A 21,373-nucleotide genomic window follows, 5' to 3' on the forward strand; every position below is an offset into this window, starting at 1 on the left:
ATTACAACTCACCATAACTCTGAATCAGTGCTTGGTCTCCATGTGCCGAAGCAGTTTTGAAGGCTTCATTGGCTCGTTTGTTAGCTTGTCGCCACATATTAAACAGAGCGGACTTGGTGCTTGAGAATCACCTGTTGCAATAAACCCGTATTTTAAAGTAGCCTATGACTCCTGGTATTGTCTGTTAAAAGAAGCTTTCTTTTTTTGAGGTTCTAGGCTCCTCTTCTGGCTCCTTAATTGACCGTTTCACCTTTGCAAAGAAGCTCTCCAAAGATGTTTGTTTTATTACTAATTTTCGCTAGTATGCGGGCTTTTTTTTTTGAGTGACATATCACGTGAACGAGACAATGTCTTGACGTGACAAGAGGCACAGGCGAATGTTACGTCCGGGAAAATCCGGTAGTTTTTCAAAATAAAACACCTTTCAGACTCCAATAATTAATACAGCGGAAATTATATAAATTATTTATTCTTTCTGTGCGGCCCGGTAACAAATACCTCACGGACCGGTACCGGGCCGCGGCCCGGTGGTTGGGGACCACTGGGTTAGACCACGTGGAGCAGTGCCGCTACTCACAGGAAGAGCTGACAGGTGGGGTCAAGTCCAACACGAAGGATACGGTACAGTGAGCAGAGTATGTAGTTGTAGTCAGTTTATGAAACGAAAGGAGCATTTTAACATTTTAAAAGAAGGTAAAATATCGCCTGAAATGTTTAAGTTAGAAAGCTATCAACCTCTAGGGGCGTAGGTTTTCTCTTTATACAGCATCACAATAGTTGACTTTTCCATGGAACAAATTTAGAAAATATGCACCAAACAACAAGAAGGCTATTGTTTTTAGTTTTTACAGTGCTACAATAGCAATTGCAGACTCAAAACATTTTGAGAAGAAAAAAGGCTATTGAATATTGCAATACTTTTATACTTTTGTTTCCATCCATATACAATACATTAATCAAAGATCAAATAAAAAATAAATCAAGTAAAATTCTAGTTTAGTAAAACCGCTGCCTGTTTAAAACCACCAAGTACAGTGCTAGTTTGTACACTTCCAGTCGCACACAGGTTGGCAAAGTTAACAACATGAGGCATAGGCCTAACGGTCTATATAACTGTCAGGGTCTGTCCTCCAGGGTCTACTAATATCTGAAGTGATAAGTGACATGACCTCACATGGTATCTCCAAATATATCAACTGTGAAGTAAAACATCTTAAGCACTCAAAGCATAATTTACACAATTTCAAAACGTTTTAATTAAATTCTTCCAGATCTGATGGTGCCATTGCAGTGTTGTTTACCAGTAAACCATTCTGACCATTCAAAGCACTGAACGTCTCTAAAAAGAATATTTCACAAGACACCCTAACCTAGACAAAGTATAATGTCAAAATTGACACAGACTAATTTAAACATTCAAAGCATTAATTGTAATAGTTTTAGGGTGGTGATCAGTGTTGTTTTTCTTAATGTGGCAGTATAAATCTTTAGTGATCAAACAATACAAATAAAATATTTTAGTCCTACAATACTTCAGGGGCCAGTGAAAACATAATGTTTTCCAATGTTTCTTTTGTTTTTAAAGTAGCACAATGGAGGAATTGCTAATCGCTAACGAGATGCTAGAGGCTAAACCTAGCGAAACCTCTTGAAATTTGTTTACTTTGACACTGTGACAAAGTAGTGAGTCAACAACTGTCCTAACACATTCAAACATCAAGCAAGTGCAACACAAGACAAAGCAAGACGGCAAATAAGCTTCTTACTAGTTCGGCAGACAGTAGTAACCGGGCATCTTCAGGCAAAAGTACATAACGCAGTAATATGCCTACGGACCCTGGTATTGCACTGACACGGCGGCGATTCTCCATATTAAACGTCATTGTAGCGCCCCAATTTTTTTAAGTTGTTATTTTAAGGTAAAACTGCCAATCCTAACCCTAACCCTGAAGTACAATTCCTACATAATGCCACTTAAAAACACCTTTTTCATTCGATCAGTTATTATTATGCTTTTGTCTACATTCTCCACAGGCCTCCATAGCAACAGCATGTTTTTCACAACATTAGCTACATTCTGAACCTTCAATGAACACTCCTACACATACACAGTTAATTGGCAACATCTGGTTGTCTGCCATGTTCAGATGCTTGATAAGCGTGCTATTGTTAAAACTCTAACACAAAGGGAGATTTGCAAGAGGATGATGTGTATCCTCCTGCCATAGAGTGTATGATAGACAGGTGAGTGGGACCTTTTTTCATGCTTATCATTGCATGAGTACAGTACGATTGTCTCTCACTCCTCTACCTCTTCCTCCTCCTCTGCTCCCTCTCCCTCCTCTTCCTCTCCCTCCTCCTCCTCTTCCGATTCCTCCTCCTCTTCCGTTTTCCCCTCCTCTACTGATTGGCCCTCCTCTTCCTGTTCCTCGTCCGCGGCCCCTGCCTCTGACTTCACCTCTCCATGGCCTTTGATCCTGAGTCCGAATCTTCAGGGTAGTGAATCGGTCGTTCAATGTCACGGCCGTCTGAAAATTTTAATTTAAACTGCATATCGGAATGGGTTTTTTGTAACATAGCTGGTCATAAAACATGAAAGAGATAGAGACACACTGATTAGCCAACTTTAAAATAATGTCCTGAACCGTCATGTTTACATACGTCCATAGCTTAGAGACTAAAGGAGGAGAAGACATTTAAACAGTGGATGGCTCTGGTAGACCTGTAATAATAATATTATTATTAGTATCTAAAGAGTGCTATATTGCGTTTTTAGGAAGAACTCTTCACCAAATAAGGTGCAATATTTTTTGGAAACACCACATGGGAGTAACAAATCCAACTATATGCTCTAGTAGTTGACAACAGTGAATGATTTTATTAAACACCTGTTACAACTAAATTGTACTCAACCTACCCAGACTGTTGGTGGAACCTGTTCACATTTGAAGATAAAGCAGTTGTACCAAAGATCTTTATTAGTCTATAACTGTTTCCATTGATCCATAATATATTTCAGTAGTACAACCACCTGCCACATGAACACACTCTTGACATTATTTATTGCATTGTGTCTTAGATACTTGCATTGTTCGAGCATAGATCCAGTCTTAAACACACCTCCACATTTGATTGTGAGGTGTATTTGTTTTCATGGGTGTTTACCTTAAAGGTCCTCTAGCTATCTGTTCTGTGTGTGTTTGTGCACTGTCTTGGACCTATAAATAGGAAACAAAGTGGCTCTGACCAAGCTATACACTATTACAGCCAATCAACACATTGCTTCAGGAGCATGGAAGCGAGGGGTTTTATTTGGTTGGCCATTGAGCTCAAGTATCAAAAAAGTTTTGCCAGAATTGCGGACCCTCCTTTAAGATGGAACACACCTGATTGGATGTTGCTTTGAAGTTGAACCGGAGAGGAAAGCCTTTGGGATGGGAAGAGGATGGACCTGCAGTCGGTGCAAACCTGTCTATTAAACCCCCTGAGTTTGATCGCACTCTATGAAAAGAAATATTAAAGAAATATTACAGAAATATTATTACCGAAACCATTTTTGATGTACATTTGAAGGGGAATGTACACTAAATCTCATGCCATTAGTATATGGAAAAATGCTATCTCTCTAGCCTCTATCTACCTCAAATTTATGAAACTGTCAAACTAAAGCCACTCACCATCCTCCTTCTTGCATACAATTGTGAAAAAGACAGGATATTACTGATTACAACTACCGATGTCGCCAATTATAGACTCACCCAGGTTCGCTGGCAGAATTTGAGTTGGGTAGTGACACAGTCAATAGGGAACCACTAGAGGGCCCATTCCTCCAGCTTTAAACAAAAGGAATAGAAAACGTTGATGATCACTTGTGATGTTAAAGACGGTTTCTTCATGCAGGTATGCTGAGTCACACTCCATTGACCTCACACTCACCCTCTGACTTTCTGAAATCGCTCCAGTTGTCCTCGTCCTCTGGAAGTGGGAAACTATAGGGAAGAGGAAACAAGAGGAAGTTGGGTGAAAAGATCATGTATACTCTTTGTAACTTGCGTGTAACACATGTTTACTCAATTCAGACCAACTCAGTCATTACTGATTATACCCAGGTCATGGCAGTTCAGATTAGACCTGGGTCACAACCTGGGATAATATTAGATACAGTCTGTATATATGCCTCACACATTTCATCCCAAAAAAATCGCCTAGGAGGCTTTTGACAAAAGTCCTACATTATCTGATTTTTTATGTGATGCAAAACTTGCCTGAAAAGGCTTACTGTACAGTAGGGGTGAGACAAAAACATCAAGACGCGATTTATCACGACATTTCTGCTCATGATACATTATAGATCAATTTACACCAAATACTGATACATTTTTTCAGATTCAGGACAGTTCAAAACTTATTTATTCACATAAACATTCTGGTTCTCCAGAGCCTCACCACCCACCACCTCCATGTTCGGGGTGCTAGATAGGGTGGTAACACTCAGGAAACAATTATAACTGGCAGCTAAGAAGACATTCCATCAACATACACCTGGGATTAGACTGCTCTTTACATTACGTGTCTATTTTGGAGCCGTCTTTTCTTGTGTTGTGGGATCTCGATATTGAAGGGAAAATATAGAGATGATATTGGAGTGAGTTAAGATGTGATTCCCACCCCTACTGCCCAGTGTTGTGGGTTAGCAAACTTACTGCTCTGTTTAGGACAAAGGGTCTGCCTCCTCTCCCATTGGCCTGGAACTGTGCAGCATTCCTTCCTCTGATTGGCAGAAAGGATTGACCAAAAAAGAAAAAACAGCTAGATATCCTCTATGTTCCTACTTGCACATGCAAATGTTCTTCCAACTAACCACAGCCCCACACACACAGGGTAAAAACTGCTCCACTAATGTTTTTCATTCGGTTTACCTTCCTAAAGATTGCCCCCGCCCACGATATGGTCGAGCAAAAGCACCCCTGAATGCAATTTTCATCTGACCAAACTGTCCAGCAGCCTTTAAAAGAAAAACATTACAATTAACATTACAAAAAACAATTAACATTAATTTTTATGTTTTATACACATATGCAGGGTGAGATGCTCAATTTATTTTGTGTTTTAGGGGGTATGTTATCTGTTACTTAAGTGTGTATGTTATTTGTTAGTTAACAACTGTTGCTCTCTCATTATAACCAACCTTAGTATTCAGAGCGGGCCTGTTCAGAGGGCTCACTCCTGTTCCACGCAAGGCACCTCTGCTCATACCAAATCCTCTTCTCCTGTAGAAGCCTCGGTACGCTGGCCCCCCGAACCATGACCTGTAGGGTCCTTTACAACAAGAAAAAGATGCAGAACAATTATAGCCTATGCAACATATGTACATGTGTACACAAAAATGGCAGCTGAAAAAGTCAAATATTGTAATGTACTTCCAGTGGAAAGCATGTTCTATGTCTGTCGTGTTGTTTCACCTTGGAATGGATAGGCACCTCTTCTGGAAAGGAGACTTGATTGCTGTCCCTCTTTGTTTATTTTTTTAAGGACATTGTTTTTGTTAGCCTGCCGTTTATTTTTAGCCTTGGTAGCCTTGTTATCTGCTCTCTGTTCTTTCTTGTTCCTTTTGATGATTTCATCTAATTGGAACAAAGAAAACAATATTTTAAAAGCCAGGTAGAAAGAGCGAGAGTCAAGGGGAGTGTGATATTTATATAGGCCTATATATAATCACAAAACTGACCGGTCTTACGTTTACTTTGGGGTAGAATAAATGATGTGCAAGGCCGGGTCCACACAGTAGCCTAGGCTATAGACTACACATTCTTTAAATTTACAAACAAGGGGCCTTGTAGATCTGATAATATGCTACAGCTTCAGTAAAATCTGGTCAATAAACTAACCTAAAACACTACGTTATAGATTTAAGAATATTTCTCCATAAATAAAGTGTCTGACTTTGATGTTGCACACCAAAAGACAGCTGCTGAAACTATTTGACAGCTGACAGGGCTATGGCTGGAACGGTAGGACATTATCAACGCACAATAATTGTCTTTAAGTCCCAATTCTTTTTAGAGCAATACCACTTTGTCCGAGGGTTTACAAACCTAGAGACAAGTCAATTTTCTCTGAGTCGCGAGGCATGGGCTCCTCCACCGGCATTGGCTCAGGGTTCTCGGTCGCGTCTCCCATACTCGCTTCTCGTCTTGCTCGGGACTAAGAGGCGATGACGACTGTCACTTATCTCCGCCTGGACAAAACTTTTCCTCGCCAATGGAAGATTGAAACAGTCGGTTTAATCCGTATGGTGGCAACAAAATATTTGACAGCAAAGTATTGGCAACCTATCGACTCCGTGTTTGCATTAAAAGATGCCTCGTGGTCACGGTGGGTGACTTGATTTGTGGGGCAGCTGGCAAAACGAACGCTCTCGGGCTGATCCCACTGTCCAGGAGAAACGCGTCCGTCACCCAATCCAGAAACGCTGTGCATAGGGCTGACTGCATGACTGGGACGAAAATAGCCCATGCCGTAACATCTATGTCCAACGGGAGCAGGTTTCAACGGATACGTTTTAGCATATCGTTCATATCAACTTGAAATGGCTATTGATTGGCTTAGGCACTTGTTCTCAGAGTAGGCTTTCATATAAATAGCCTGCCCTGCCTGATAGGCAATAACCCAAACTTCTTGCTCAGAGGCAACTGCAATTGTAATTTTTTCAGACTTGGTCCACATGCAACCACAACAAGTAGATTTGTTGATTCCGATATTTAGAAATTACTTCGTCGTTTTTATGCCATTTCCAACCTACTTGTAGCCTACTAACAGCCTACAAAAAAAAATGACCTAATTAGTTGGCCTACATAACAATTAAGTTGTTCATTACAATATTAATATTAAAACAACATCAACTTTCGCATACGCAATATTATAATATAATCTTACAAATAGGCCTTTAATACACAGACAATATTATTATTATTATTATTACTATTATTATTATTATTATTATTATATTGGCTCAATGTTTTTTCAAATCGATGAATGATGCCATGTGGTGGCAGCAACAGCCATTCGTGTCACTTGGGGTCGCCAGTGAGATTATGTGAGAAAGGGGCATGATAATATGGTGCCCTATACATTCAAATGTAGCCTATCTTACAATTTAGACCATGGGGCTATTATTTTTGACTCCCAACTAAACAATTTTGACTATCACACCATAGCGCGCTACAATGTGGCTATTGCATCGACTATATTGCCATATTGTAAAACATTACCACATTTTAGTGTAAGCCTAAATGAAAAGTGACGCCTTTAAAATTTCATATTGCTTTCAGCGGGAACCTGTAGGGAGCAGGATAACATATCTAAAGACCGACAAAACAAGGCGTGGGTGTCTACACCACCAATCTGTACCTGCCCTCGGACACACGCCCCCCCTCCTCCCCCCGCATCCTGAAGGCCCTTCCTTAACAGTCTCCAGTCTATGCCGTATGCGCATGGGCGGAGAAGCGGCCCTTGTTATTATTGTAAGAATAATTTCACTTATGAAAATGGCGGCGAGTCAGGGAGGTGTGGGAGCCGTAACGGGTCTTCAGAGCCATCACTATTCGAACGGACCTCACTGGAACCCGGGCGTTTTACAGCATCAGCACCAGCTACACACTGCCCGGAGCTTGGACCGCGCTTTGGAGGATGCCGTATGCTCGGGGATGTTGAATATTAGCGGCAGGAAATTGAGGGACTACCCTGGGCTGAACTACGATCTAACCGATACCACACAAGCAGGTGGGTCGCAGATGTAGAGCCGGCTGTTCCACTGACCCGGTTGGCACAGTTTGTGTTGTGAATTAAAAAATTGCAACCGCACCTTATTCTGAATTGTGATCGAAGCAAATTGCGCAGAATGACATTCCCTTGTCGCTAGGGTCTATTTGCATGTCTCACAAAAGCGCTGTTGCTCCTGTAGTTCCACAGAAGAGGTGACATTTTATCTTGTATCGTCATTGTATCCTACTGTCCTGCTAGGCTCACTGACGAACCTGGTCTATTTTGCTATCATGAGGAAAATGATTCATACCGGATTTCTTTTAAATGTCAGTTCGGCATTGCAGCGGCGGTAGCCACACTGCTTGTTTTGGTTCCGTGCTTTCAAATCACTCTCCGCTAGTAGTTCCCTTCCTTATGCATGAATGAAGCGTTGGGGCGATGGGAATTGGCTTACATTAACCTACATTTAGTAATTGAGCAGGTTTGAAGCACGATATCAAAGAGAGGTTGAGTATTAAGCAAACACCTTTCATCAAATGTACATAAAAGGCAACTGAATGGACGTTATTGCTTTATAGCACGCTATTTTAAACCTGAAAGCCGAGGACAAAAGATGTGCTATCTCCCTTGACTATAACGGGGCAGAGCTCATATTCCTATTTAGAAATATCGACTACTCTATCGAATTTCTTTACACGATTTCTTGTCTGCCGTGTCGACTTTCAAAGCCACCCTCATGTAGACCCATTCATACTCAGATTTATGTTTAAATTATAGTCCGATTTAAATAAGCACCATTTTATATTTGATTGTGTTGGCTGTTCTGGGGTCAAATGTCTGAATAGATCGTTCGTACAAGGACTAAGAGGAGTATGTGGGAGATATGACATTTATTTTTGTGTGCTCATAGCATTATATGTTTCCGCAGTCTTGGATAATTGGTGGCCAATGTGCTTGTGTGTGCAATATAGTGGTCTGTGTTGCGGCGGCTGGACGCCATTCAGTCATGGCATGGGTAGGCTACAAGGGAGGTAGTATTCTGAATGCTTATTCACATGGCCAACTCGACGAGCCCAGTTGTTTGAATTACCGCTGTAATGTATAAAGATCAACTGTTGGAAGTGTGATAGGCTATGCTGTGTTGCATTCAGTTAGTCCCCAACTTAAAAACATGGATTGAAATAAAAAAACACTAGTCCTACTGTTTGTGCATCCATCTTTGTCTATTATATAAACTCTCTCAGTTGCCAAGTATAACTGTACCGAGGACACCTGTTTATACTAAACGGTCTGTTTAAGGTCCAGGGGTGTCTCCTGTCAAAGCCTCATTGATGGACTTGGTGCCTGTGACTAGCTGGTGGTCAGTCGATCAACTCAGTATTTTTGGTCAAAGAGAGAATGAAAGAGTTCTGTAGGGTGTGTAACACTAAAGTAAAAGGGTCTGCAGTCTGTCATGGTAAATGTGTTCAGTCTTTGGCTCAGAGAGGAAATGAGACATTTCCCAGTCACGGACCCCTGTCAGACTAACACAGGGGAAGTGTGTGTGTTTTCTGAGCAATATATTGAGAAGAAGAAAGACAGAGCGAAAGAGAGAGAGAGGATGCAAGTACAGCGTACTGCTTGGTCAACAGGGTGTAGTTTTGAGGCAGAGGTCTTGTATTGAGTCTTACATAAAAGAGAGAGCAAAGGCCTGTTGCTAAAGTTTAGACACTACTGACTAAAAATGTGTAAATCTGCTTCATAATACAATATCTGCATGTTTAAAGAGAAACAGCTACTCTGTGTTGCTGAGTGAATACTTGCAAAGGCTTTTTTTCCGTTGCATAGTCTGTGTTTGTGTATTCCAGTGCATTTCAATCCATGTCAACGTTTATGTGTTGGGGATGCATGTGTCTGAATGAGTAAGAGACATTGGGACAGAATGAGAGACTGGGTGAGAGAAAGTCGTCCCACTGACACAGTTGGCACACCCTTGTTGTGATGAGTAAGAGGTCAGCGAGGGTGAGATCAGTGTTTGGCAAACACAAACACATTCAGGTGAGGATCGCTTTTGTGTCTCTGAGCTCGATGTGTGTCAGAGGACAGTTCTCATGCAGATGCACACTGTAAGGTTCTGCTGCGGCCACCTATCAGGGCGTTTCATGGTTTGTCCTAGGCTAATTATTCAACCTTTAAATAACCATCAAGAGCTTCGTTTGAGCTCAGAGAATAATCTCATAGTTTTTAAGAAGAGGAGTGTGATAACTATTAAATGTACAGACAAGCGTTGGCATGGAGTGTAGGAAATTATTTAGTCTCTTTGAAGTGGAGAGGAGAATTACAAGTGGTTAATCATCTGACACCCATCAGTGTGCATGGTTGCGGGTAACCTTTTTTGTGAAAATGGTGTAATGGGGTATTTTTTGAAGATTGATCTATTACACTTCAGCACTTTTAAATGTCCTATTGTGAAGCCCTGGAGTCTCTCTTAGAAACCCTCTGGCCTACCTGCTGGAAGCCCCCATCAACTGGGATGCATTGACTGGTACATACATAATGCACAGACATCAGAGCTTACATAAGCAGTGCATAATGGATTTTACCTCCCAGGTCAACTTTGCGTGCACCACAGCAGTGGTGATGCAGTAAGGTTCCATCCATGCAGCTTGCTTGACAGGCTTTTATGGAAGAGTAGTGTAGTTGATGCATCTTATGAATGCATACTTCACACTCATTTATAGAAGCATACATGCAGTGATGCAGTGAGCACTCATCAGTGCAGCTTGCTTGACAAGAACAGATCTTTTATGGCAAACGTAGTTTAACTGATGCATCTACTATAAGCATACTTCAAGTTAATATACTGCAAGTGTACAGTTTAATCACATATTTAAGCACACTTAAAGTTCATAATAATGAATGCATCACTATCAGATAATGTTGTTATTATCAGTTGAACCGTCAAATGAAGCGTACCCCAAGCTCATAAAGTGCAAGTGCTGTTTTATAACTGTGGGCCACCGTCACATGGTGGAAGGGAGGGAGTCACGAGAAGCATGGCTAACAGGAAGTGCTGTAGGCTATTTCTTGCTTGCGTCTGTGTGCATCCGAGTTAGTTTCTCATCCTAGTTAGAGTGCTTTGAGGTGATGGAGGCGGCCATGTCGTCATCACAGTTCTACTTGCTGCACATGGCTTGCATACTCTGAGTTTAGCATGCCTGTTTTGTTTGCTTGTGCAACAAGTTTGATCACATGCATGGTGCAAATCGGTACATTGTGGTTAATCGAGTTTTAAGTGGTTCGGACCAAGTATAAGATTGTTTCAATATACAATATATTTTTGGAAAAAAGATGCCTAATGGAAACTCCTCTAGATATTACTGTGACAAGATCTGTTGGAGGTTTGATTGGCATCAACTACTCTGGGGAGAACCAAACCCCTCTTTAGGCTTTAAGTCTGTTATTTTCAGCAAAACCGAGCCTCGTCTGGAATAGGGATGCAAATTATCGATTAATTCATTAATCATTAGTTGATAATCTTATCGATCGACTTTCGATTAATTGATAAGCGGCGTTTTTCACCTGAGTTTCAGTGCTTCAATAGGGCCTTTAAAAATAGGCCCTATTATTATTAAATTACATTACATTATGATAATTCTATTATATTCTATTATACATTCCTCTACGGAGCCCCTAAAGGGACATGGAGGGAAACATTTTTTTTGCGAGATCTCACAAAACTATTGCGAGATCTCGCAAAAAGTATTGCGAGCTCTCGCAAAAACTATTGCGAGATCTCGCAAAGTTCTGTCCTACTTCAGTAAACCGAAAGTAAAACAGACACACAGCATAGCCATCATCAATGCAGTGTGCTCTGTGGTGGGACCGTAGTTGCAACCATGGAAGAGGATTTGCGCTTTATGGACTCTAGAGAAGTCCCAAAAGAGGACATAAGAGGAATGAGACACCCAAATTCTAGTAGCCTGTCCTGCGGGTGAGCCTCAGTCTGGCGATCCGCCTCTTAAGGTGTCTGAGGCTTATGCGGTAACCATGCCTCATGTCTAAGGCCGACTGAATGTCATTGTATTTGAACCCCATCCCAAAAATAAAGTGCTATGTGTCTATCCATCACTTTTTTCAAACAAACGTACGTCAGTGCTCTACCATTCTGGTCCCACAATAGAGCACACTGCATGGATGATGGCTACGCTGTGTGGCTGTTTTACTTTCGGTTTACTGAAGTAGGACAGAACTTTACGAGATCTCGCAATAGTTTTTGCGAGATCTCGCAATAGTTTTTGCGAGAGCTCGCAATACTTTTTGCAAGATCTTGCAATAGTTTTGCGAGATCTCGCAAAAAAAAATATTTCCCTCCATGTCCCTTTAGGGGCTCCGTATTCCTCAAGTAATTATGCATTAGGAAAAGAAAGCAGAAAAGTTTTTTTATGGTATAACAAAATCCATTCATTAATTTAAAAAAAAAGAAATAAATTATGGACTGGCTCAGTTCTTGCATTTGAAACAGACATAAAACAAAAAAGAATAGAAGAAATTAAATTGAGCCAAACAGAATATTATTGAGCCTATAGATTATGAAGAAACTGCATCTAGGCTATTACAAGCTAAATAGCCAACACAACTCTCTGAAGTTTAACTTGCGCTCACGGTAGTGAGGGATAGAGTAACTACATTCTTAATGACAAGCCATCAGGCAAAGGTAAGCTAGCCCGCTAACGAGCTAGGTATCTAATCATTAAGCCTGAGTGAGCTAGTCCGCTATCAAGCTAAATAGCCAAATCAACTCTTACTTACTTTCATGAGCCAAACTCGTGGGCACACGTTAGCGCGGGAGTAGACAGAGATATTCACATTCATAGCAAGGTGAGCTAGCCCGCTAACGAGCTAGGTAGCTAACTCTATGAAGTCTCAGTGAGCTAGCCCGCTAACAAGCTATTAGCTAACCTGAGTTTTAAGACTATAAGCCATAACTCGCGGCAGTAAGCGAGAGAAGGTATAATACAGTGTAGCTGTGATTTTTAGGTTGACCAGGTGAACTGGTGGTGCCATGCAGGACAGAAGCATGCACGGTGTTCAAATGGTAACTGAGTGAGCTAGTGGAACTATTGTATTTCAATACCGCATTACACAGAGAACATTTGTTTTCAACCGGTCTCTCGCGCTAGCGCCCTCTAGCGATTAATCGTGATTAATACATTTTGATCGAGCAACCTCTTAATCGACAATTAATCTAAAGTCGATTAATCATTTGCATCCCTAGTCTGGAACCATATTGGGTCGTTTGAAGAACTTTTTTTGGGAACTGCATTACTCCAGTCTAAATTGGCACAGATTTGAGCGGGGTTCAGATGGTGCTACCAACTTAGTGCTCAGCTGACAACATCACCACAGCTTTCACTGTACGTGGCAGGGTGTCAGAGAGCCGGCTTGATGTGGCATCAGATAAGAGCAACACAGAGCCACGTGCTTGGGGGGATTGCTTACCATTCGGTTTTGGCTAAAAGTGCTTGATCAGGAGAAAAAGCTGCCCACAGTCCCATTCCATTTACACCAGATCAAAAGGGCCCTCAGCCTCCACAAATGATTCACCACACTCCCTGTTGACAGGTTTATTTACAGTTTTGGCTCATACTAACCTGTGGTTCAGTCTAAATTCTCAGTGGTTCTCATCGAAACATCTTGTCTGGTGGGAATTTTCTTTACTTGACAAACTGTATGTGAAGGGGGTCATTTTAAAAGGGACCTACTGTATGTCTGGGCTGTGGGTTTGGCCTCTGTTGCTGTGGTTTGATAGAGATGTGGAGCAGGTCTCTTTAGACAGTAATTTTACCCAGTCTGAAACCCTAGTCCCATCTGTGGGGTGTCACCTTTGATCTGCACCAAGGCATTGTGGTCTTTGTAGTCCTGTATTCACTTTCATGTTCTGTACGCTGCTCTCAGAGGACAGTTTGTGTTCAGCATATGTGAGAGACGCCATTCAGGAAAACCCTACAGACTAAAGTTCTTTTATTCTTTTAGTTCTTACTTGCTTACTTCTTTTGGATACCACTGAACATAACATGAAAAGTGCTTGTCTGTTCTCAGCTGTCAACGCATGCCTCTATTGGGAATTTCCTGGAGAAAGCAACTATGTAAGATAGTTTTTTCAAAAGACAGAATACAAAACACAAAACCACAAAAATATTCCTTCACTTTTTTCCTTTTTTTTTGGTGGTGTGATGTTTTGAGCTGTCCTACACATAGGCTACAGCCTCTAAAACCCTTAAATAATCTTTAAACAGAATGGCCATACCCATACAAACAGAAGCTTAAAATAATTTTATTCCAAGTAAAACCCATATCATCCCGTCTTAAGTGGTCATCTCTTGTCACCCTTTGAAGTTAGTGTTCTGAAATCTAGCAGATGGTGTGGAGCAAACCTCAAGTGGACAGTGTTTGGTATTATGTTCTGCCATGGACCATTTCCAGCAGGGCGTCTTTAAACTTCTTCTATTGTTGATGGCGTAGGCTCAACAAACCATAATATTTATGTGACAAACTCATTGGTTCGCTACTTCGCTTCCCAAGGTGCACCAATGCTAAGACGACTGCAGGCCGGCGTTGCCTTTACTTTGGCTAGCAATGTCCAGTAATGTCAACACAAGTGTTAACTAATGACAACAGAAGCCATGTTTATCCCATGGAGAATAGGCTGACACATTTTATTTCTGATATTCTGTCATCCGAGGAACAAAGGTATCTGATCCCAGAGCACAATACTCTGTGTGTGTGGAGATGGTGGGAAACAGGCTGTGCAAGCCTGGGCCTGCCTCTCCGTTCACTGGTGTAATTTAGTGGTGACCTCTGTGGTGAAATGAAAACTGTGCCTCATAAAAACATCACCTCTTCTGAGAGACCAGGTGTTTATCCAGGAATCTTTGGAATGTAATTACAACTGAAACGGGCTGTAATGACATTTAAAGCTTTATCTTACTATTGGCTAACTAACAGGTGCATTTTGTATCTATCCTCAAAGAAGGATTTTGGAGTGTGGACTTCCTTTCACTACCTTGATTAGATATCCAGTCTATGCAGAGTGCTGTGTTAAAAAGGCTTCATAAAAGATTTAAAAATCCCCCTAGGTTTCTAAAGCCTATTTAAAGGAGACAGGGAAATCAAACGTAGTGGATCATTCAGTTGAACTGTGTTCATTTTACACTAGGCTGGTTCAAGTCAGGTTCAGTTGTCAAATTCTCCGAATGCACTGATGATGTCTAAATAAATGCACTGCTGAGCGTCACTGTGGCAACAGGAAGTCCATCAAGCAGGAAGTGTAAGAGCCAGAGTGTAAATCAGAGGACCACAGCAGCACAGAATGAACCTGTTGTCGGTTGGGAAGTGGGCTGGCTTCCTTCGGGACTGATACCACTGGTCCCACTGTTGACCTGCTGTAGGGTGAGGGTGTGTGTGTGTGTGTTTTGGGGGGTGGGGGTGGTCTGTCAGGCGGGTGTGAGGGCAGGCAGCTGCATCTGGGCAAGCACTCTCCACGGGTGTGACTTCCCAGGGCAGGATCCTGACAACCAGCTGTGGTGGGGGCGGCTGAATGTGTGTGTGTATGTGTGTGATTGTTTTAAGATGCGTGTGTATTTGCTTGGGTTTGTGTATGTGTGTGTGTGTACTCCTTGGTGAGGGGTGGAGGGGAATTGGCCATTGTGTTGGAAGGACAGGCAGCAGTGATGGATTAGCGTAAGGGCGGTTAGCATGTGAGGGGTCGCCCTGATAGCTGTTTAATGGCTCAGGATTACACACCTACATGGTGACTCAGTGCATCTAAGAGACTTATGAGGGCTTTGCGCCTGCCTGACCTTAATGTTTATGCTTATTTTAATCTTTATGGCAGGTTGGGTCTTGTGTATGTTCAGTGTGATTGTATGTGATTGTATATGGGGGGTGGGTGTGTGTGTGTGTGAGTGGGGGGGTACAGTACTCTGTTTGAGTTTTCCAGAAAGTTCAAAAAGATTTCCTGTTAGGGAACAATCACAGATTTCACTCATCATATGAAGCCTACGCAGAGAGAAGAGAAAGTGTATGAGAGAAAGAGAGTGTGTGGTTAAAAGAGAGAGTGGGTGTGTGTGAATGTGTGAGAGAGAGTGAGAGTGTGTGTGTGTGAAAGAGAGAGAGAGTGAGAGGAGGAGGAAGAGGAGATTTTCCATCTGATAAGCACTTGAGGTCTTTAGATGGAGCGTGCATCCCCTGAAGGGACTGGCAGCATTTTAGCCCATGTGTTCACATCAAGCTCTCCCCTTAGGCAAGGAGAGGAGCAGCAGAGAGTGTGGCTACTTCCCAACAGTGTGTGTCTATCTGGCCCATGTGTGTTTGCATTTGTCTGTCTCTGTGTGTGTGTGTTTATGTGAACAAAATGTGGGTCATCTCATTCTCAGTTCCGTGTGAGAGTGTATTTGCCAGCACGTTTGTTTAGGTTTGATGAAGAGGCGTGGACACACACAAACGCACACACACACACACACAAACAGATACTCTAGTACTCACAGCTGAGCTGGATAGGCTGTGCTCTGAGGGAGACTGTTTTCCCATGGGAAAGCGTATTTGCTGTAAGAGGATACTGTGAGTATGCACAGAGGCTGCTCAACCAGGCCGTGACTGGACAGCCTAGAGTGTCAGAGTCGTTTGGCTGTGTGGGGTTGGAGATGGGGGAAAGGAACTCTCAGAGCCAGGTTTAAGCAGAGTAAACACTTACACAAGAACTACCTGAGGGTAAGAGACATACGAGAATAGAAGGCTTGAGTGAGAGAGAGAGAGAGAGAGATATAGAAACACAGAGAGATGAATGATGAGACTTAAAAAACAGGCTGGAGAGAAGAGTGTGTGAATGAGGTGGTAAGGATTGGCAACAATTCTAATTTGTCAGATAGATGCAGAGATGAGAGCTAGAGAGAGGAGGAAGAGACACGAAGAGATTGCCAGAGGGAGACAGCATGGAGTTGACAACTAGGGCTGAGGCTGCTATGAACAGACATGCAGTTATATAACTGAGCCAAGAAGAGGAGGGGGATGAATGTTTAAAGGAAAGTATTGTCGTGCTAGTATATGAGAATGACTATGAGAGAAAGATAAAATGGAAAGAGAGAGAGGAGGAGAAGAGACAAAGGGAGAGGGAGATTTAAGAAATTGTTTTGGACATGCTGATAAGATTTTGTAACATGTCACAAAGTGCCTAAAATTCTTGGGATAGTTGTGTGAACACATTGTCTGGTGTTTCCGCACTTGTTTTTTGTGTGTGTTTGTCAGTTCACACATTCGCACTGGGCATTGTTAGCCGCCGCTAGCTGGGCTTTGTGCCAAGTGGTCTACAGCAGGACGCCAGCCAACAGCCCCCCTGACAACTGGGGAAAACAAAACCGGTGTGTCGGCATAAACAATCTGGGCTTACGCCCCGTCCCTTACTGTCATGTACAAACTGACTCGCTGTTATACACCCCCCCACACACACACACACACACACACACACACACACACACACACACACACACACACACACACACACACACACACACACAGTAAATGATTATATTGTCAGTGGTCACCCTCTTTTAGAAGCCCTTTATCATGTTTAACTCCACACTCACCCCCACGCCCTCCCCAATACATAGACATGCTTTACCATAAAAGGCTCTGTATCCACTCTCCTCTCCTCTCCTCTCCACATCTCTCTCTGCCTCTCTCACTCTTTCTCTTTCTCAATCTGGCTGTTCATGCCCCTTCTCAAATGCCTGCTCTTTCTTCCGCCATATCGTCTCATGATTAGTGACTGCTGTAATTCCACAATGCTGGGGGCAATTGTGTTGCACATTGATATGAATCTGCATACAGTGTGTTTATTATAAAGGACCCTTTGTCCATGTAGGCCCCCATGTTGGCTACTTGTTTGTTGTTGTGACTCTGTGTCAAATGTTTTTTTTCCAATTGGCTTTCTTTTCTTTTCTTTTCAATTTTCTTTTCTTCTTTCCTTTATTTCATTCTCTCCTCTTCCTACTCTTTTTTTCCCAACATTGGCATGTTCTTCACTAAGGGCACAGACACAACAGCCGTAATCCACATTCCTGACCGACCCTGCATTCCACAACAGAACTGCTCAAGGTGCCCTCGGGTTCCTGACGTGTTCAGACGCGTTGTCTGCCGCCATAGCCGAGTGTCGCCCTCCAACAACAGTTTTTGTTTTTCTCGGTTCTTCGTTTCTCTTCTGCTTCTCGCTCTTAATTAAAGTCACTTGCCTCCCCCCTTAGAAGTGCCTTCCAGCTTTTAGATCCGACCATGAAAATTAGATTTCAGACGCCGCTTTTTCAGACAGGCATGTTTGTGACTGAGCTTTTATTTCTGTCTTAGGTGAATGTCCCATAGACTTGTCAGAGGAAGGTAAGCTAATTACAAATGTGTGAGGATCAGAGTTAGCATGTGCTACTTTGAGAACGCTCCACTGCTAATGTGATATGGTCTGGCCAAGTCAGTCTCTGCCAAAGGCAAGACCGTTATAAATCTTTTGGTTATTCTTAAATTCCTCCTGTTAATCAACTCCTTGCCTGTAAGGTAGGCCTTGGCGAAATGGACCAAATAGCATATCCCTGTGTTTTTAGGCTGAATACTGGTATACTATATATTGTTATTTTCTACTAAGAGGTCTAAATATTAAGTTGAAAGTCAAAGCCACATGTGAGATGTCACAAGCACTTTTAATGAAAACACACTGTGATAAAAAAAATGCAAAGACAGGGTATTTTTCCCCCTGTTTGTCAATATATAGATGCAATACATCATCTTTGAAAATGCTTCTTCAGTTGTTTTCAGACTGTAACAGACTGATTAAAATAGAGTACAATTACATGTTTTAACCCTATAGACACCAGTACAATTCTAGAACACTTCTGCTGAATGCTGGGAATTTTAAGAAAACTATGGGAATATTTAGAATATTAAGAATATCTAACATTGTGCTGAAATCAACAATTACAAGTTCATGTCAATTAAAAGATTACAGTAAAAGATGTTTTACGTGATTGAACTGTATGAATAGTGAACGTATGTTAAGTATTTACATTATATGCATAATAGGATTAACAATCTGTTCTTGGGAAAATATACTATGTTATTATATAAATTGTTATTATATAAAGTGTCAGGAGCAAGCCCAGGATGTAAATGCACACAGTATGATAATAGTCAGCGAACATGCACTGAAATAATTTGCTGTAGGCAAAGCACCGCAATCACCAGATTGCTTTGGTTTTGTCTGCAGATATTATGCTAGCACTAAACCGTATTGCTTACGATAAACACAACTGCAAGTGTGTGCATTTGAAGAGATTTATTTGACAACTATAAAAATATCTTAGCAGGTAGGGTAACTGTCTCCTGTCATTTTGAGAAGTAGGCTCATTCATAAAGGTGCAGCTCTTGACTGAAGTTGGCTAACAGACGTCGCTGGCCACTATGGGGTTTAGAGGGGTGGGGTTGCACAGACAGGGGGAGAGAGGAGCAAACACTAGCATGGCTTTACGGAAGGAACCGGTTATGCAACGCAATATCAAACTATATCAGTACAAAGGGTATTGTCTCATCATATATCTCGTTTAAAAATATATCGGTATACTGGCCGTTTATTTTTTTCTTCCCATGACAACCTCACCTACAGATTGACATTGGTGGCCCATCATTGAGTTGACAGTGATGATCCAGCATAGCTGTTCTAGAATGTGATTTCAAATCCTCACATCTCCATCATACTCCTGTCTTCCTGTTTAAGTTAGACTAAAATCAATATGACATAATCAATAATCAATTTCTGAATGTGTGTTTAGGCCCGCATGGAGATTATGAGAGGATAGATGCCATTCAAATGCATTGGAGAATTCAGGCTCTTCAGAGTCAGCTGGGTCCCCTATAAAGTGCCTTGCATGGGGGGATGGGGATAGGAGGAGGTGATTGACAGCTGATACCACATCTGGTCTCTGAGCTTCAACGCAGCCCTCTCGCACGTCAGCGTCAAAACCACATGGTCCATGACTGCCATGCATGAACACAGGGTGATAACGCTCCACCTCTCATCAGCAGAGCCTGAAAAAAGAGCCTAGCGATCGATGCCCCATCACCTAGGCGTTTGCTAGAACTGCCATTGATGTCTAGGAATTCCGTCTGCATTTCATCTTGGGTTTGCAGTGAATCTGTCGGTGCATGCAGGTGTTTAATTGGGACCCTCTCACTCCTTACACACCTCAGGGGACGCTGGTGTGTGTGTGTGTGTGTGTGTGTGTGTGTGTGTGTGTGTGTGTGTGTGTGTGTGTGTGTGTGTGTGTGTGTGTGTGTGGGTGGGTGTGTGTGTGTGGGGGAGACTGACATTAAGCCCTCTTCAGGAGGCGTGGGTGTGTGTAGGAGCGGGGATTTAGGGAGGTATGAAGATGGAGGAGAGACGTGCAAAAGAAAGAGAGATGAGCTGTAGTGATGGAGCGTGGGAGTGTCTTTTGAGGAGGGGAAGGCTGTGAAACAGATGTCTGAAGGAAGAAGATTGAATGCTTTCGTGTGTGTGTGTGTGTGTGTGTGTGTGTGTGTGTGTGTGTGTGTGTGTGTGTGTGTGTGTGTGTGTTGTTTTGAGGAGGAATTGGCCTAATTTTGGGATGTAAACGGGGGCTGGAAATGCCTCAGGATGCATTCTGAATGGAGAGATGGGGAATGCTGTTTTTTTTCACAGACATACTCATATACATGTGTGTCTATCTCTCTCTGTGTGTGTGTGCATATGTGCATGTATGTGTGTATGGAGAAGTGATTTCTTAACCACAGTAATCCATCTTAATCTGCCCAAAAAATATTGTTAGACAATAAAGCCATCATTTCCTGCTGCACACAGCTCCATGCGGAAAGCACTAAGTCAAACAATCTGGGTTAACGGAGGACTGCCAGACCTTAGTGCTAATGGAAATGAACCGTTCGCTTCTTTATCCAACGCAGCACTGGACAGACAGACATTCATTCAATAAACAGTAAAACCTGATGAACTATTTTAGGACAATCACAGAGGAAGACCTTCTCTCTTTCTTTTTTTGTCTCCTGCAAGACAACGTTTCTGTGAAAATTCCCCCTCGCAGGATTGAGGCTCTCCTGGAATATAGATCTAATTAGTGATGCAGGAGGTGTGCGTCTGCGTGTATGTCTGTGTGTGTGTGTGTGTGTGTGTGTGTGTGTGTTTGGGTGTGGGTGTGCCTGCGTGCGTGCATGTGCTTGTGTGTGATCTCTTTGTTTTCGGCAGCCACACCAAATGTACTAATGCTTGAGAATGCAAGCGATTTGAGCTGAGGTGTTTCAGGTTAGGACATAATGGCCCTTACATGAGCCTTTTATAGCAGATGAAGTGCATCCAGCCTGCTCCACATTTGGGCGATGCTGAGACTGACAGGCAGAGGTCATTAGCTGGTTGTTAAAATGTAATGGGTTCTGAGCCCAGTAGCCATTTGAAAATGTTACAGCAAGATGAGCACTGTGAGTTCTGTGATGGATCTGGCCCAGATGTGGCCCTGGTCCAGCCCAGTTTAGTTGGATCCATATGGGACCACCAGACCCTTTC

General features: G+C 42.3%; 2 protein-coding genes across 2 annotated transcripts in view; one reads left to right on the forward strand and one right to left on the reverse strand.

Annotated features, from left to right (window-relative positions):
• Nucleotides 1-902: 902 nt before the first annotated feature.
• LOC308377074 (UAP56-interacting factor) lies at nucleotides 903-6,448 on the reverse strand. The gene is made up of 9 exons (XM_080853626.1): nucleotides 6,096-6,448; nucleotides 5,463-5,624; nucleotides 5,189-5,319; nucleotides 4,920-5,005; nucleotides 4,704-4,770; nucleotides 3,937-3,989; nucleotides 3,759-3,833; nucleotides 3,387-3,501; nucleotides 903-2,528 (listed from the first exon to the last, which is right to left on the reverse strand). The coding sequence occupies exons 1-9, from the start codon at nucleotides 6,178-6,180 to the stop codon at nucleotides 2,271-2,273; spliced, it is 1,032 nt and encodes a 343-aa protein (XP_080709752.1). The 5' UTR covers nucleotides 6,181-6,448; the 3' UTR covers nucleotides 903-2,270.
• A 1,071-nt stretch (nucleotides 6,449-7,519) lies between these two features.
• Nucleotides 7,520-21,373, forward strand: part of lrch2 (leucine-rich repeats and calponin homology (CH) domain containing 2) — a 56,446-nt gene continuing 42,592 nt past the window's right edge. Inside the window, exon 1 of the mRNA XM_080831915.1 lies at nucleotides 7,520-7,782. Coding sequence (XP_080688041.1) covers nucleotides 7,542-7,782 — 241 coding nt within the window. The 5' untranslated portion in view covers nucleotides 7,520-7,541. The remainder of the gene's footprint in view (nucleotides 7,783-21,373) is intronic.

The sequence above is a fragment of the Sprattus sprattus genome (genome assembly GCF_963457725.1).
Source record: "Sprattus sprattus genome assembly, chromosome: 1".
NCBI lineage: Eukaryota > Metazoa > Chordata > Actinopteri > Clupeiformes > Clupeidae > Sprattus > Sprattus sprattus.

What these genes read in the sequence shown, in the direction of transcription:
- LOC308377074 (XM_080853626.1), bottom strand. Translation starts at nt 6,180, where the DNA reads ATGGGAGACGCGACCGAGAACCCTGAGCCAATGCCGGTGGAGGAGCCC. An exon ending in GAAAATTGACTTGTCTCTAG is followed by an intron (nt 5,625 to 6,095) that starts GTTTGTAAACCC and finishes TGTTCCAATTAG; the next exon opens with ATGAAATCATCAAAAGGAAC. An exon ending in AATTCTGCCAGCGAACCTGG is followed by an intron (nt 3,502 to 3,758) that starts GTGAGTCTATAA and finishes TTCTTTTCATAG; the next exon opens with AGTGCGATCAAACTCAGGGG.